Raw genomic sequence first — 18,273 nt, forward strand, 5'->3', positions numbered from 1 at the left:
AATTGTGTATAGCTATCCTGTCTGTAATAGGTTTCAATTTTATCCACTTTGTTACCCCAAAGAGTTATAATCAGAAGTTGATAATATGAAATAAATAAGACATGAAGAATTCTAGCAATGACATTTACATACTCTGAGAATACTGAAATAGCAAAAACATATTTGCACTACAAATAGCACTTAGAAAATTTTTTCATCCCTCCAAGAAAGAAAACTTTCCTACTGAACTTTAAAGAAAGAAATTGTAATAGTCCTCTGTATAAGCCCCCTCACACCCTGTTGAAAGCAGAGGAGGAAACCATATCTCCAGCTCCTCCCAAAGGAACAATACCCCTCTTGCCCCCTCTTGCCCCATATTCTAGATGCCAACAGTTAACAAATCACATTTATCTCTTGAAATAGCATCTTCCTTCATGATGGGGAGAAGCATTATATTCTGAGACTCTTGACAGCAGCTAACACTTGGTAACATTTCAAAAGCAAGCCTTTCTAGGTGCCTAATGTGTGGATAATTTACAAATTATTTACAAATTGCTGTCTCATCAACCTCTTCAGTCTGGACACAAAACAGCTATAGTACATGCAATTCACCACCAATATTTGCTGTTTCATGGGCCTGGAAATTTCTCTCCTTCTCATTAATACAAGTGTCATGCAGCTCAAAATATTCAATGATCAAAATATTCACAGAATATGAAGCCAGAAAAGGAAAACACATTTTAGGACTTCTGGAGCAGGACCGTGGTATTTACTTTCCACTATGGAAGTCATTACAGAATTACTTTGCATGCTTTTTATTGGAAGCCTGCAATTGCATAAAGTCTCCTTATTTACCCTTACATCAAGGGATTTATAGAATACATGGAGATTATATTATACAATACAATTAAGTAGAAAATATGAGAAAGAGGGGGAGAAAGGGAGAGAAAGAAGTTCAACATACACACAACCCTCCTCCTCACACACACAAACCACACATATACATGACTATTTTCAAGAAGCTGTGGAGTTCAAACACTAATGTAAGGTGGTGCAGAGACAGCTGACTGTATTAAAACCATTATCTATTGTGATCAAACAGAAAGATAGGAGAAGTGCTTAAAGCTATAGCATCTCTTCCCTTAGACATCCTTCAAGAAACATCTGTGCCAAATATTCAGAATCCAAGTCTTCAGCTTTGGATTGTTAATTCACCATATAAAAAGCAATAGTGAAAAGATGACATATTACAGTACCAGTAAACCTTCTATTCAGACTGCTTTTTAAAGACCAGAAATAAAAAAAGGAAAAAAAAAAAAAGCTGCTTTTACATGTCAGTAGCTATGTTTGTTTGGAAATAAACTCCAAAAACCCACACTTTCCATTTGATAAATACTCACAGCTGTAAACTGAAACTACTAGCTAGATGAATCATTAAGGAAAAATATTTTAGTCAAACCAAATGAAACAGTATGCCTGGAAGAAATTACATGAGAACAGAATCAAAACAAAGTTAAAAGTACAGGAGAAAAAACAGTTTTGAATTTGTTTTGCCAAGTTCTAAACAACAGGTGGTCTAAAGCAAAGTTTAACAAAGAGTTCCTGAGGATACTGTAAATTTAGGAAGTCCAACGTCTCAAGAATAAAGGCAGTTCTCTTACTGAACTCCCTGAAAGAGAATAGGAAACCAGACATCTGTTTGGTGTCAGCATCCTTCAGACGTGACCACTTCAGGGTGAAGCCTCAGCTACATGATTAGGTGCTGATGCAAACTTGTCAGCCATGGAACTACCTACCACAGGCACTCAAATGACACCTGGAGTTTTGCCATTTTCATGCCATATAAGGACACCTGTTTTGGCTCCCTTTTTGCCACACTTCACAGAATTCACAGAATCACTACCTTGGAAGAGACCTCCAAGATCATCAAGTCCAACCTATGCCTCAACAGCTCAACTAAACCATGGCACCAAGTGCCACATCCAGTCTTTTGTTAAAAACACATCCAGGAATGGTAACTCCACCATGGGATCATTCAGTCTGGAAAAGAGCCTTATTGCAGCCTCTCAGTACCTAAAGTGGTTACAAAACCCATGGATAGGAACATTTTACATTAGTATGTAGTGAGAGGACAAGGAGGAATGTTTCTAAACTGGAAGAAGGCAGGTTTAAAATTGATATTAGGAAGAAATTCTTCCTTGTGAGGGTGGTGAGGCACTGGAATAGGTTGTTTAGAGAAGTTTTGTGCGCTTCATCGCTGGAAGTGTTTAAGGCCAGGCTGGATGGAGCTCTGAGAAACCTGGTTTAGTGGAAGATGTCCTTGCCCATGGCAAGAGGATTGAAACTAGATGAGTTTTAAGGTCATTGCGATCCACTCTAAGAGAGAAGAGGAAAGGGAACTAACTCACTGTGAAAAAAAAAACTGATCGAAAGCAGAAAAGTTTGAATATACCAAAAAAATGTGATTAAAACCAAACAAGGTTAGATGTTGTTACTAAAAAGTTGATATATTGTATTTAATAGTAAAAGAGGGAGAAAGAAAGGGAGAGGGAAGGAGAGCACGAGGGAGGGAGGGAGGGAGGAAGCAAGGAAGGAAGGAAGGAAGCAAGGAAGTGTGTGGGGGACAGGGAGTGACAGAGGTTAAGCAGAAGCATATCACCCCTTCCAAAGTTCCCAGTGATGTCTCACTGCTTCCCTCCATCTCATCTTCTTGGCAGTGAGGGTCCCCCACCAAAAAGTGTAGAATCCAATGGATGAATATCCATTTGGGCAGGTGGGAGCACACAGGTACCTCCTGGAGGGAGGCAAGTTTGACATTGTCCCTTGCAAACTGTGAATCTGTTGCATCACAGTGCAGGGTCTGGGGACCCCTTTGGTGGGGGGCCTTTGATGAGCCATGACACCCCCTCATTTGTCCCTCACATGGCTGTCCCTCACACAGATGTGGCCTTCCAGGGGTGGAAGACCCCACAGCTGTGCCAGTCTGCCCAGGGGAGGGTGGGTATTCACTGCATCTGGCCAGAGGCCACATCACACACCCAAAACCTCTCCTCCTTCCCTGCTTTGGTGTCAGGATCTGTGGGAGCCTGGCAGCAGAAAAACCTGGGGCTGTGGCTTCTACCCCAAAGGTGCTGAGCTGGGCCCTGTCGTGGATGCTGTTCCAGATCCTTCATACAAGAGTGTAATTTTATCTCAATTTTCCTTAGGTGGTTTAACCCACAGTTCAGGGTTTTCAGTCAGGAGGCCCATCCAGGGTGGGCTTTGCTGGTGCAGTGTTGTTAAACACCTTTGCTATAACAGGCAAAAGTCTTTCATAAAGATGTTTAAGCCATAAACCATAACATTTCAGTCTCCAACAAGGTTCCTTCAATCCAAACCATTCTGTGACCCTGTGATTAAGTTAACAACATAAACACAGCATTAAGACCTCAAATTTTGAACAAGAGTTGAGGAAGTTATCCCACATCACTGCGGGGAAAATAGGCAAAAGAAACTCAATTTCAGTCACTCAGTTACCTTAATCCTCAGATTTGTGGAAACTGTTAAGCCAGCACATCCATCATGGTGTTTTTAGTCTTAGTTTTCAAGTTAAGAAACAGAAAAAAAAATTTAAAACATCTTTAAAATAAAAGTAACAAAAGACTGAAGTTTTCAAAGCCAATTATCTAAAGTTATCAGTGGGAATCCTAAGAATTTAAAGTCATGTTAATGGTTAATTTTATTTCAGAGCCCCAAGGAACAGTTGGCTCTGGAAACACAAAACTTGAAGTGCTTGTAGAGAAGAAAGTGGAAGGAAAAAAAAGTCAAGTGGCACAGGGCAAGAAAGCAAGAGATTATTTAGGTCAGCCTTTCTGAAAAACTAAACACAGAAGTACAACAATTTTAGATAAACTCAACAGCCTCCTAAGAGCTTTCCATAGTCTCCAACACTGAAAGAGTACTGCATGAGAGGGGGAAATACTGAGGAAAAAATTATAACTTAATGTTTTATAATTAATATTCAAAATGTAAAATTCAATTCCCTTCAGTGTTTATATTGCTTCCTTCTTTTCTACTCACACAGAAGAGAGGAAGGGTTTGAATGCACAGAATGTGCAAGTTGCAAAGGTTCAATGTAGCATGGAGTTTACTCTAACAGAGAGACATCATAGAAAGCATATGCTGTTAGCCAAATAAATATTTATAGCTCGCACTTTTACAAGTCTCAAAACACCAGTACTCCTCTTGTCTCCATGGCAATTCAGAAGGAGCTTCTGCAAATGGGGGATGGGGGTTTAAACCAGTCAGGCTCTCAAAAAAAGCCTATTTTCCAGCCATCTCCTGGTCCTGCTCAGCAATGGTTTCCACAGCAACTCATTGGCAGCTCAAAGACAGCTTGTAAATGCAGTGAGAGCCTATAGCTGCTTCAGCTGTTGCTTATTTTAAGATGCATCAAGATGCTGAGAACATGTGTCTAGTGCCATCATTTTTTCAAAAGACTATGTGAATAGTCCATTGGTGTAGAAGCCCCTTACCACTGCTGTCCCATCCCCCTCGTATTCATACAGTGCAAAGCTGAAGCTGAACAAACAGATTTCCCTTTGCATTTCTAGGGGTAACAATCCAGCACAAAGACTTCCCTGTGCAAACACCTCGTGAAACTGTATAATGTTATTACATTTGCAAAATAAAGCTTTGGTACCCAGTGCAAACCAGCGTGCTCCTCTGAAGTCAATAGTACCAAGACTGATTTACATCAACTGTAAAATCAGCTCTGAAACACAAGAGAGTTGGAAAACCAGAGGAAACAAACAATACCCCACCACTCCCCAAATGAACACAACCATTCTGGTCCTCAATTTGCCATAAAGATCTCTGAAGTCTCCTACAACCTTGAAGTGACTTTTGCTGGAATTGCCAAACAATTTGGAAAGAATAAACACTTTCATGAAGTCACCTCATTTATAAACCTATAAATACACTCATTATTTATCTTAAAATCCTGAGAACAAATTTAGTTTACGTTCAAACTGTATCAACCAGTGTTACTTACAATTCCAGTATACTCCATATGAAACTGGAGTCTTTGCTCATTCAGAACCAGTGAAGTCAGACAAGTCCCCTTACTGTTGGAGCATGTTTCCAGATGATTAAGAGGAACACCTTGACAGTATAAATTTAAATTGTTCTAAGTAAATACATTGGTAAAGTGAGTTGTCTCATCCTGTAATTAGTCCTATTAATTTAAGCTGGAACCAAATTTCTTGTGCATCATAGAGTCATAAAATTATTTGGATTGGAAAAAAAAACCTTCAAGATCATCCAGTTTCAACCTGTCTGCCATCCTCAGTCCCTCTCAAATGGATCTTCTCAACACTTTTTTGATTAATCTCAATATTTCTATAAAACACACTACAGAGGATGGGTACATACAACACTGTATTAAGTTCTGGTTTCTAAAGGCATAGGAGTAGCTAACTAACCAGAATTGTGCACAGCAAACATCTCAAATAGCAGGTGGGATAGCTAATTTGGCCAACTGCAGACAAATGTCTCATTTGCAGCAAAATATAATGACCAAGTCAGCATTGCCACATTATTTCCCACTATGTTCCACCAATGAAGGAGATAAAACATCTGAAATAGTTTAAATGTTTTAAAAACCCATTCTCTCTGAAGCAAATATTGACCTAGAATATACTTCTATAGGCATTCCATGTAACTCCTTGAGGTGAGTTTTTTAAAGGGTGCTACATATGTTTTTTCTCATTCAAATTTTGCTGACTTTGGGACACACTACTATGACTTCATTGTATTTAGCATGCTTATTAAAAAAAAAAAAAAAAAAAGGTCCTTCTAACACTGGTAGGATGGTCTTTAAATACTCTGCAAGGATCTTGTGCAACGCTTTGTGAATTTAGGGTTTCTGAGATGTTTCCAGTAACTGGGGGTGGGGTGGTGGTTTCCCTTGTGTAAATGTCACTTGAACCATGAATTTTAGGACTGCATCCCATTAGATAGCACTGAACTTAGTTTTTAAGCTTTTTGTCCTCCAGACTAAAGACCAGGTTCTTTGCCAATATGAGCAGGGAACATGATGACCAGTTCTCACAGCTAACAGAATATTGTAATCCCTTCCTAAAATCCAAATGCAACGGCCAAATTGCTCATCCCATTTTCACGCATAAGTTCTTTTACATTGCCAAGGTTGCTCAATAGTCCTTTCCTGGCAGAATCAACTAACAGCCATGTTTGATGACCAGTAACTTCAATCAACTTTGTAGTTTATAGTATGAATGCATATTTTTAACTTTAATTCTATTTAATAGATAATTCAGTTGTTTAATGGAAAATTTTATAGAAACATCTTCTGGCATATCTGAACAAGACAAGCCTCACACATGCCAAGAGAAGCTACAGCAAAGAGAAGATGTTTTTCACACTCCAAGGAGAGGGTTGATTAGAAGAAATCCTCCGGAAGGTAGAGGTAGGAACAATAGGTCACAGTATAAGAGGTGCCAAGTTTCCTTAAAGGAAACAAAGAAAATTAAAAAACCCAACTACAAAACACAAAAGCCTTCATCATAGTAAAAGCTACACAAGCAAAGCAACATACAGGTATTCAGATTATAAAACATTAGAACAACACTGGAAAGTTACACAGGAAAAAAGAATAAACAAATTCTATTCCTTATCTATTTTTAAATCAGGCATAAATTTTAACTCAGTGATCATCGCAGCTTTCCACAGGAAAGATGTTTTAGGAGCCACATCCTCAAAGAGTATTTCCCTGATGAAACACTTTGCAGCTTTGCATCAGAAGAAGGGAAAGCTCAGTAAATGAGTCAATATTCACAATTCAGTGGTTTGCTCCTTCATGTAATGGGATTTGATGATCTTGTCTGCAGGTTCTTACACTAAGCTGTTTCACTGTCTTAGAGTGATACAAAACTGTCTTAGAGTGATTGTGGAATTCACTGTTATCATGGTGTATTCCACAATCCTCTGCTCTGTGCCCCAAAATGGGTATTGTATCTTTAGGACCCTGTAGCCCAAGACCTGGTGTGTGGGGGACCAGGGGGATGAAGAGTTTTGCTTTTGCACGAGTGTTTTTAAAAGCCCTCTACCCAGCATTTTCATGGCTCTGTGTGGCATGGGTTTTGCTGGGCTGGTTTGGTTTTTGGCCCAGGCAAGAAGCTTTTCCTTTTTTTTGGCTCGGAGATGCTGCAGTAGCAGTCTTTGGGCTGTCTGAAGGTGAACTGAGCAGCTCCTTGTCAGAGACCAGGGACATTGAGTCAGCAGGAGTGGAGCTGCCCTACTCTGATGCAAACCACAGCGAACCACGCTCTGGATGGGAGGAAAACACAGTGAGAGGCTCCAGCCCAGCTGCTGCAGCTGATGTGATCTGCTGTACTTTGCCCTGGGGAGAAGGTTGATGCCAGATGAGTCACCCAGCCTCTGTCTGCTGCTGGAACTGCTCCATGAAAACTTCTGCCTTCCCAAGATGGAAGCTGACACCATCCCATATTGCATGTTGAGAGCAGGTAGTCTCTGGCATTTGGGGTCTTTGTTCCAGAGTGTGTGGGAGTGAAATCTAACAGTTTGATATCTAGCAGTTATTTACTTTTTTTCCCTGCCTTGTGGGCATTCTGTTTCTTAATAAACTATTGTGCAGTTTTTTCATTTTCATCTATTAGTATTCATTTCCTATTGCTGGAAAGGAATTGTTGGAACCCTTTAGAGGAGGCAATTCATTCCAGAGTATTCTCCTTTAAGTCATCTCAAACTGAGACAAAAATGAAACAAACAAAAAAAAAGATGTCAGCAATCCTGCAATTCTGTAAAAATACAATAAAAATATTTTTTAAAGCCATGTGTTTTTTTTATAGTAAACCACATGTAATTAAGGATTCTTCCCCCTTAGTCGCTACTATCTACAGCATAACTTCCATGCTTAAAAGTCTGGTGGCCAAAATGTCTGTCTGCAATACCTCAATAACACATATAATATCATCAATTTAGTTGTTTAATACCAAATTTTATAGAAACATCTTCTGGCACATTTGAACAGGATTGAAGCCACTCTAATTCCATTAAAGCTAACATATGCCTACAGAAGCTAGAACAAACAGAAGTTTTTCACACTCAAAGGACAAGACTGATTAGAAGAAATCAACATTCTATTTCTAGAATACTTGTTAGAGTCAATAGATCAACATATTTTATTAAGCCATGCCTGCCATATAAGCATATATACTGCTTTAAGCTAATGTTTTGTCATCTCCTTTGCCTACTTCTGCCTATATTCCCCTTATAACCAACTGCTTATGGCATATTGATGCTCTAGAAACTTGGGTGACACAATTATTGCTTAAAGTTTCCTTTAGAAGTCACAGAATCATTAAGGTTGGAAAAGATCTCCGAGACCATCAAGTCCATCCCGTGAGCAATCCCTACCTTGTCTCTCAGATCAGAGCACTGAGTGCTGTGTCCAGTCATTCATTGGACACTTCCAGGGGTGGGGACCCCACCACCTCCCTGGGCACCCCGTTCCAATGCTTGAGATCACTTCTCAAGAAGAGTTTCTTCCCAAAGCCCAACCTGAATGTTTCCTACACAACTCGAGGCCATTTCCCCTTGTCCTCTCACTTGTTCTCTGGGAGAAGAGCATGGCCCCCCCTGGCTACACCTTCCTTTCAGGGAGTTGTAGAGAGTGAGGAGTTGCCCCCTGAGCCTCTTTTTCTCCAGGCTGAAAATTCCCAGCTCCCTCAGCTGCTCCTCATCAGATTTGTGCTCCAGACCCTTCCCAAGCCCTGTGGCCCTTCTCTGGACATGCTCCAGCACTTTCATGTCTTTCTTGCAGTGATGGCCCAGAACTGGACACAGGATTTGAGGGGTGGCCTCACCAGTGCCCAGGACAGGACAATCATTGCCCTGGTCCTGATTACATTAAGACAAAATAATACCACTCTTTTGTTAAAATTATCTAGTATCAAAAAAAACATATAATACATCATTTTCCCATCCAGACAATAATATGTTTTGTTCCCCTTTGAATCTGATCAAAAGGGTTTGGATGGGGTCAAAAGCATTTTTAATCCTAAAGAAGTTAATCCACCTAAGAGCTATGAAATATATCTATTGGAACTTCATACTTGTAGGGTCTGTTCTTTCCAGCTCAAACCTCACCATTTTGTACCTCTTTAAACAATCAGAATCAAATTGTAGCTATTTCAATTTAAGTTTTATTTTCACATCTCTTACTGAAAACCACTAAATTTTGAACTTCTAAAAAGGAATAATTCAAAAAGGTTCAGTACTAGATTTTTTTTTCTCATGTTTTCCCTGCAAATAATCCTTGGGAGAAATTAGATGCCTGCTTTAATTTTTATTAACCAGAAAGGTTTACAGGCTTACTAGTAGTTCAACAACTAAGACTGTTAATATGACTTGCTCTTTTCAGAAATTGCCATTTTCCCCTTTGTCTTTCTCCAAAAGCTCCTCCACCTCCCACTGTGTTAGAAACCGACAAGTGAACAGGACCAGATGTTCAGCTGCCAAGCTTACTTTCTGCCCAGTTTGAGAAATTTTATGTAAGTACTTGAGTGCTTGATGATATATTGTGAGCATAAAGGTGACAAAACTAGCTGGAGTCCTCCAGGAAAAAAAAAGTGACTTTGGAAATACAGGTGAGCACAAGCAATGGCAATCATTCAAATGCTTCTACAGCTTCTTCTGCTGTCTCATTCTTTGAAATACATATTCCATTCTCTAAAAAACCCTAGCATTTAGATGAAGGAAACAAATAATTTGTCTTGATTACAAGACACCATAATATTTGCTTTAAGTTTCCTGGAGTTTAAAAACAGAACAATCACAGTGCTTTGAGCAATATGTGACAGGCTTTTCTGCAGAAATATTTTGCTGAAACTGATGGTTCTTTCAAAAGTACTGGGGATGGGGGAAGGCATGCTAGAAAGTAAAACTGTAACCAAGCTAGCTTTTCAAAAGTGGGGTGGGAGAGGGGGTGAGCTAACCAGAGTAGAATGAATGACTTGAAACCAAATAAACAGCTCCCATATAACATTTCCCTCAGTTTCCATTAGAGTGCTCTCCCCATGGTACTGAACTAGAACTGAACTAGCCACTGAAGTAGCCAGTTAGAACGTGTAAACCATCTCTTTTCCCACACATATGCAAAACTGCCACAAAGTTAACATGGTGGAGAAAAAAAAAACCCAGCAAAACAAGAAAAAACAGCAGTAAGACAGCTCATTGTACTCATCCACAAGGACACTATTTTATGCAAATTTTGTTTTGCTTGGTATCCTTATATAACTTCAAGGGAGTTGAGCCATTCCATATGGCCCTGGAAAACAGTCTGCAAGGACAAATACATATGTCTGCCTTGGGCTCCACCTGCTTTAATATACAAGACATTTATTTTGCACTGTGGACATTTCTGGCTGTGTGCACATTTTTAAGTAACCTTCCTTTACATAAGCATTTGTACTGGAGTCACCTCTAGCATTTCTAAGGGAAATTATGACACTAAGCCTTAATTTAAGAAAAGTGTTCCTAAAAGGATTCACCATGTGCAGGGAGCAAGTGTCTTCAGAAGTGCTCCAACATGAGGATTACATTTTGAGTGTTGATGGATTCTAAGTAGATCATACCAGATGGAAAATTTTACATCCCAACTGCAGAACTATATTACTAGTTGTTCCTGGCTCTCTAAAAGCACTACCAACCCAAATCTATTCCCCCTCGAACAAAGGAAGCTCACTTACTGCTACTGCAGAAGGTTCACATGCATGTCACTGTCTATATTCAGTGAAGAAATACTACTATTATTTACTCATGTGAATTTATGAGGAAACTGAATTTTCTTAGTATCAGATGTACAAGAAGATTCTCCCATACTTCATAAGAGGACTTCTCCCTAGTGACCACGAGCACTTGAGAAGTAAAAAGCACTTGGGACACCCTTGAAGGAAGGGTGTCTGCTGTAATGTTTTTAGTTCACTTCTTTAAAAACAGGTCTGCACACATCCCAAATAACATTTGGACTTAGTGAACACGAAAAGGTTTGCTAGCTCTAGGTCATGACAGATGAAACTAGGTGTTCTGTTAAATCAATCAGTTGAAAAGATGATGTCAAAATACAACTACTTCTGTATTCTCACCAAATCATTTGCACTGGCATCAGCCATTTTCTGAAGCAGAACTTGGAAGCTACCAAAATAGGCTGCAGCAGGAATTACAGGTGTAATACAGGAAATAATCACATAAATATCTTTGTGTAATTCAGTTAAATAGCCAATGGGAAGACCTCATCCAGGCTCAATGAGATCTGCCAATCCCAGTGGTAGCTTTAATTGTCATTATTAATGCCAGATGCCCTATGATATTCACAAGACCAGAAATATGTATCCTACAACACGAACAAAGAGTTGTTGCAACTTTAAAGCTGAGAAAACAGGACCTCTGAGGCCAAGAAATAACAAAGTCCACCTTAAAAAAGAAACAAAGAATTGCAACTGTCTTGATGTAACATTTCCAGACACGTTTCTTGTCTCCTGTATAAAGTGAGGGAAGACAGCCACCCTCATTTTCTCTTTTGCACATCCAAAAGTAGTCTGTGGTGCCAGCAGCTTAGAAAAATGATACCATGGGGCCAACCAAGGAAGAGCTGCTCTCTCTGCCTCCTCTCTGCTGGAGAGAGACAGGAGGGAGACAGAACAGCAACACTTGTGCCTGAGCCCTCTCAGGAAAACAGAGACCCTTCTAAGCAGCATGCCCAGGAAAGCAGCATGACTTGCTGAAATGCTGCAAAAGCCGTGATTTCTGGGAGAAATCAGTAACTCACAGCCAGTTTCTTCTGAAGTGTGAGGATCTAAGCAAGAGGGACAAATTGTAAAGGTTACTAAATAAGCTAGAGAGAAGCATGTATCCCTTTTAAGGACAGAAACAGTCTTTCCTACCACATCAATTTGTGTCAGTTTTAGAAGCATCTGGGTATCTTGTGCAGTCTCACCACAGTCATAAATGAAAACTGTTAGGCTGAAGCCTAGAAACAAGTATTTCTTTTTTGTACTTAGTTTTCATTTGTTTGTTTATATATTAGCAGTTTATTATCCTCCTACAACTTACACTGTAGTGACTAAGAGTCTGTGCATGTTTCTAAACCTTGAGCAGCCTTTAGCAAAGAAATACTGCTTCTCACCTAAACCAGCAAGAGAATGAACATCCAGTTAATTCCTCTTCCCCCACTCCTGCTCCAAAATCAGGCTGTCTGCTTTATAGCATTATGTTGAACAGGTATTACTAGAGAAGTATGCAGTCTTACAAATTTAAGAAATCCCATCTCACCTGAATATGGCCTAATTTAGAAATCAGTTCCTACCAAGCCAATCCAGCAAAGAGGGTTCAACAAAAGGCTGAGGGTTGACAATAGTCTCCATTTTGAGTACATCAGTTGTCTATCACATATAGTCAAGAAAGCACAGTTTAAACACTTCCACCGTCACTTCCTACAGCAATGCAGTCATGCTTTATGATTTTTTTGTTGGGGTTGGGGGGGGGAAAGAAACAAAAGGCTTCTTTGGTCTAGAATCTCTGTATGTGAGTGAAGGATTTCCGAGAATTAAGGAGTGGGGTTTTCTTAAGCCAAAAAAAAAAAAAAAAAACCCCAACAAAATATCACCTTACTTACTTCTCAAACTACCCCAGTGATCTCCATCAAATATTTAGGTAAGACTACTATTTATTGCCTCTGCACTGTCCTCACACACACATACTGTACTGCATTTGCTTCCAGCATTGCCAGCTGAAGTCTCATTTCAGTGTGCACAAATATTAAGAAAAATCACACCTAGATGCTTCTCAGAAAGGCCATTTGGTCAGTATATACTATCTCCTCCCATAAAGCTGTGATGGTTAATAACATTTTCTGTACATATTCTGTCTTGCCAACAGAGCTCACAAGTTTTATGCTGCGGCACCTTTTTCAACGTTGAGATGTCAATTCCAGAAGCTTGTGCTGAGAGAGAACATGATTAAAGACTCCCAGCTTCCTTACTTTCCCTAAATTAAAGGTGGAAGGGAAGATTAACTCACAGAAACTACAATTTCTGCACGAATATTTCTTAGCAAGTTCTCAATGAAAAGCAAACATCATCTGCCTTGGATATGCTGATGCCTTGTGACCAACTTACACAGCTTTTAATTTCTGCAGCTACCAAAAAAGTTCTCTATACCTGCTCCACAGTTTAACCACAGAATTGCAGAACCATTTAAGCTGGAAAAGATCTCTAAAATCATTGAGTCCAACCTTTGACCAATCACCACTTTCACAACCAGGGCACTGAGTGCCACATACAGCTGTTTCTTGAACACTTCCAGGGATGGTGACCCTACCACCTCCCTGAGAGCCCATTCCAATGCTTAACAACCTTTTCCATGTTCTTCCTGAGGTCCTCCCCTGACTCAGCCTGAGGTGTGTCCTCTTGCCACGTTACCCCTATACTGCTTGTGAGGCATCACTGCTTCCTTTTCCTCACTAGTTTCTGCCCATTCCCCACCATCTCCAGAGCACATGGGTCCCACATAAGAGACTGCTCAGCCCATTCAGGTGACTTGGACACCTGAATTACTCAACCTTACTGTCCATGTAAACACATTCCAGCCACAGGAGCAGCAGCAGACTTCTGGTTCCTGGATTTCTTCCTGGGTTTCCTCTGGCTCCCACAAGCAGTCGGCATTTGCACACTCATGCACCTACAATCACTTTCTTAATGAAAAGACTTCTTATCAACACCTTTCTTGTAAACTTGCTTTCCACCTAGTGTTTCTTTGGAATTGGGACAGTAAGGAGAAAAAAAAAAGCCCACCAAGAAGAAACCTCCAAGTCTGATAACGATGTAGGCACCAGACTTTGATGCACTGTATTGCACGCTCTATCATTTCCTTAGCAGTCAAAGCCAGCACTGCCAACAGACAACTAACCAGAAGGCTGAGCAGCCTGAACATACTGAAATGTCACCAAAAAAAAAAATCACAGCAGTTTCACCTCCTCAGATATAGCATGAAATTAAGAAGAAATTAAGCAATAAAAAAAAAAAAAAAAGGACAAGCCATGTTGTTCATTACAATTAGTTACTATGTGAAAGAGAATTTCTGCATTAGCTGTTCATTTAACAGCCCAACATTTCCATAAGGTCTTGTAGGAGAAAAAAGAGAGGAAAAAAAATTTCCAAGCCAAAGCCCTATCAGATATGCATAACTTCAAGTATCTCCACTGCAGGACTCTGGAAAAAAAAAAAAAGGGGGGGGGGGAGGGGGGGGGGGAGTTTATATACACAGAGCTTTCTGTTAGGTAATGTTCTGTTAAGAGGAATGAAAAGTAAACCTCAAAATATACCCAGCATCAGTACCATGGATGTTGCACCTCTACAATGGATAGAGAACCCATCCTGGGCTGGTCCTAGGTGGTCATTTCATTGGAAGATGGTGCAACATAAGTATTTTCAAAACACTATTTTCATGTACAGCCCTTTCCCCAAACATCAGTGAGACACAAAAAGCACAGAATAGAAGCACTGTAAGACATGATCTGAAAGTGACAGTCTTATCACTACTAACACTGTGATAATTCAGTGGTTCTCCGCAGGTATGGGCTGCACATATCTGCTTTTTCCTACTATTTATAATCTTTGCTCAACTTATTGTAACCTTACCCTTTTATTTTTAAGGAGTTCGGACCATAAAAATACTGGAAACTCAAGAACTATTCTGAAGATGCAGCATCCAGTGCTGGCAACAGAAAAGGCGCTCCCGCCCCTCGTTCATTCACCTTGTAAAGGCCAGAAAAACAAAGTATGCAGCCCACATCCTAAAGTTTGCACGGCGGCTGGGTAGCACTTAAGCAGGTCGGCCTTTAACAGGTTACATCCGAGCGAAACCATGGGAAAACACGCGGAAAGAACCCGCGCACGCCGCTCCGGCCGTGACGGGGGACGCTGTTTGGCTGCTCCGCTCCGGGATGAGGGAGGGGAAGCGGCACCTCCAGGAGCCATCCGCCTCCACACACACATAGAGACTCCTCGGGGAGCGTCCCCCCGCACAGCCCAGCGGTGTAGCGGGTCGGAAATCCCCGCAATTAGGGAGCTGGCCGAGGGGTGGTTCGCGCTAACCCCGTGGGACAGGGATGCGGGCACTTACAGCTGAAGAACCCCACGAAAAGGAGGAGCAGCAGCGGATTGCGGCTCGCCATCTTCCCGTATCGGCGTGGGGCGGTGCCCGGCGCGCCGGGGGCTCCGCGCCCGCGGAGCTGTTGCAGTGCGCGGCCGCGCTCTGCCTCCTCCGGAGCCGGAGCCGGAGCCGCCTCAAACTTTTAACGTGTCCGAGGAGGCGTCTCCCCGTTCCCAACGCAGGAGCCGGGGCGGGGATGTGCCCTGGACACCCGCCCGACAGCGGGGAGCCGCGGCGGGATGCGGCTCCGGGAGCATCCCTCTCCTCCGCCGCCCCCGCAATGCCCCCGCGCATCCCCCGGACTCTGTTCTTCTCAGCACTTCTTCTCTCCATTTTGTTTATTTTTAAGCTGTAACATCTTCATAAACTCAAGGACATTTGTTGCAACAGAATAAACTTTTCGTTAGGAAAAGATTGAATGTCTCTAAGAAAAGCGTTGTCCCTGTCGGTGCGTTTCCCTCTAGGCAAATCCTCCCAGGGAGGAAGGAGGGATAACGGGGTGAAATCACGGAACAAACATTTGGATATTCCGGCGAACAAAAAAAGCCATGTGAGGGCGAGGCGCTGTTTTAAGGCGAAAGAAGTCACAGTGACTCCTTGTGTGCCTGTCTATACAGCTGGATTGGACAGAATCCCACCTACAGGAGGAGATGGGTCACACGGTGACCTTCAAAACGTTTTTATTATGTTATTGTTTTATACCAGACTATGAGAGTTTTTTGTTAAATATACAGGTGGTGTAATAGTTCTTTAAATTTATGAATCAAGGAAAATTACTCATCTTGACAGTTAATAGTGTATCTGAGTAGTTTCCAATGACATCTTAAAAATGCATTACCACTGATGTAAAGCAGTTCTATAACAAGAAAAGTATCACAAGTTTTTTTTGTTTGGTTGGTTTTTTTTTTTCGTTTTTTTTTTTTTTTTTGTAATCAGAACAGCAATGATAGCTATATTTTGTTAGAGGGCAACAAAATGAAGAAAGATCTTTTATAGATAAAATCTCTAACAGCTATTTTAATGGAGAACAAGGAAGTAAGATGCCATGATGCTCTTCATGGCAAAATCTTAGTTAATTTTTCACGTGGAAAAAAAAATGTATACAAGTAATATTTCTTTAAAAAAACCTACATACATATATGTATGTATGTATGTATGTATGTATGTATGTATGTATGTATGTATGTCCAGTATATATTACTGGTATCATGACACGCATTTTATAAAATCAAAACTGTCCCATTGAAAACAGAAAAGTTTTTTGTGTGTCCCAGCACATCATAGCGTTAGGCAAGTACAAAGGTTCATTGATTTCAGTAGAACTGCTTTACTATTTAGTCAGACAATGATGGAAATGTTGTCTTGATATCACATTTAAATATGGCAAGAGTCTGGTGGAAAAGTTATAAACATGGGGAATGTTAGGAAATGGCAGTATGGAATGAAATTAAAGGATAGGCAATATAGGATGTTATTAATACTGATGGCTGAGGAAAAACTAACATGCCTTGGCTGTGTGTGCTGGAAGCCCCAAAACCCCTCCTTGTGCTGGGCTGCATCCAAAATCCAGTAGGCAACAGGGAAGAGAGGGGATTCTGCCCCTCTGCCCCACTCTGCTGAGACCCCACCTGCAGGGCTGCATCAGCTCTGATGTCCCAGCACAGGAAGGACAGGGACCTGCTGGAGTGAGTCCAGAGGAGAACACCAAGGTGATGGAGGGCTGGAGTACCTCCCTGATGAAGACAGGCTAAGAGATTTGGGGTTGTTCAACCTGGAAAAGAGAAGGTTGCACGGTCAACTCGCAGCAGCTTTCTAGTATCTGAAGGGAGGCAGGAGAGGGACTCGTCATCAGAAAATGTAGTGACAGGACAAGGAATAATGGGCTCAAACTGAAATAGGAAATTTTAGGTTTATACATAAACCTAAACCTTACAGTGAGCATGATGGCATGGATTGCCCAGAGCAGCTATGGCTGACTCATCCCTCAAGTGTTCCAGGTTCAAATGTTCAAGTGTTCTGAGCGACCTGGTCCAATGAAAGGTGTCCCTGCCCATGGCAGGAGGTGGAATGAGATGGACTTTAAGGCCCCTTCCAACCTAAAGTGGTTGGAAACTTTGGGTTGGAAACCCAAACCTTTCTGCGATTCTGTGATTCATTAATGCAGCTCTTATACTAGAGCAAATCCATTCAAGCATGAGGCCTGACTAAAGTTCCTTTCTTCTGTTCACTATTTTATTTCTCTTGCAAGTGAAGCAAATTCCTAGTGTTTCCCCCACATTTCTCTGTTTCTAGTACAGTTCATATTTTCTTTTCATTCCCTTCTTTTATTTCAGTAATGAATAGATTATGTTTTTTCCACTTGCTTTATACTACTACAGGAAACACCAGCAATTAAATGTTAGTATTTTGAAGGTACTTACAGAATTACTGGAAAAATGGTTGTAATACATATAGTTCATTTAATATATACACTTTTTCTCTATGTACTTTGCTCAACAATTGTATTCTTAAAAATACTGTTAAGTACTTTGTTAGAAGGGCACAAGACTGCTATCCATATTTTTTACCTTTTAAAGTTGGAGCAGAAATGTTTTCATCAAATAAAACATAGCGCCCAAAATGGAAGAATTTGTTTGAGATGCTCACTTTAACAGTTATTCTTGGAGAACTTACCACAGACACTCCTTTTTAGAATAATAAAAATAGTCTATAATTAACATCTGCACACAAAATGCTAATCAGCAATAACTATCTTACTTTGTGATGGCTGTTCTAGTCAAGTTCTTTGTATAGAAAAGCCTTGAACAATTGAGTGTAATTGCAACATGATTTCAAGATTTGGATGTCTTGTAACAATCCCAGGAATACAGTTCTTGCTATAATGGGCAAAATGCCTTCATAACAATGTTTAAGGCATGAACCGCTTCAGTCTGTGACACACAGTTGAAGAGTTCTGTTCTCCTCATCTAACAGAAAAACTGTTTTGAAAAATAATTTGTAAAAATTCAGTGAAAGACCATAAGCCTCTGGCTCCTCACTTGGGAAACATTTTATCTTTCCTAG

General features: G+C 40.7%; 1 protein-coding gene across 6 annotated transcripts in view; it reads right to left on the reverse strand.

The window, feature by feature from the left end:
- Positions 1–15,449, reverse strand: part of JAM2 (junctional adhesion molecule 2) — a 32,856-nt gene extending 17,407 nt beyond the window's left edge. For 2 of the 6 annotated variants that reach the window (XM_072922832.1, XM_002187093.7), the window contains exon 1: positions 15,181–15,441. In XM_072922832.1, coding sequence (XP_072778933.1) covers positions 15,181–15,232 — 52 coding nt within the window. In that variant the 5' untranslated portion in view covers positions 15,233–15,441. Of the gene's footprint in view, positions 1–14,696; positions 15,120–15,180 lie in introns of those variants that run through there. The other 4 variants (XM_072922695.1, XM_030260895.4, XM_072922744.1 and 1 more) reach the window with 4 other exon arrangements.
- Positions 15,450–18,273: the final 2,824 nt, after the last annotated feature.

Source organism: Taeniopygia guttata, chromosome 1, assembly GCF_048771995.1.
Source record: "Taeniopygia guttata chromosome 1, bTaeGut7.mat, whole genome shotgun sequence".
Lineage (NCBI taxonomy): Eukaryota > Metazoa > Chordata > Aves > Passeriformes > Estrildidae > Taeniopygia > Taeniopygia guttata.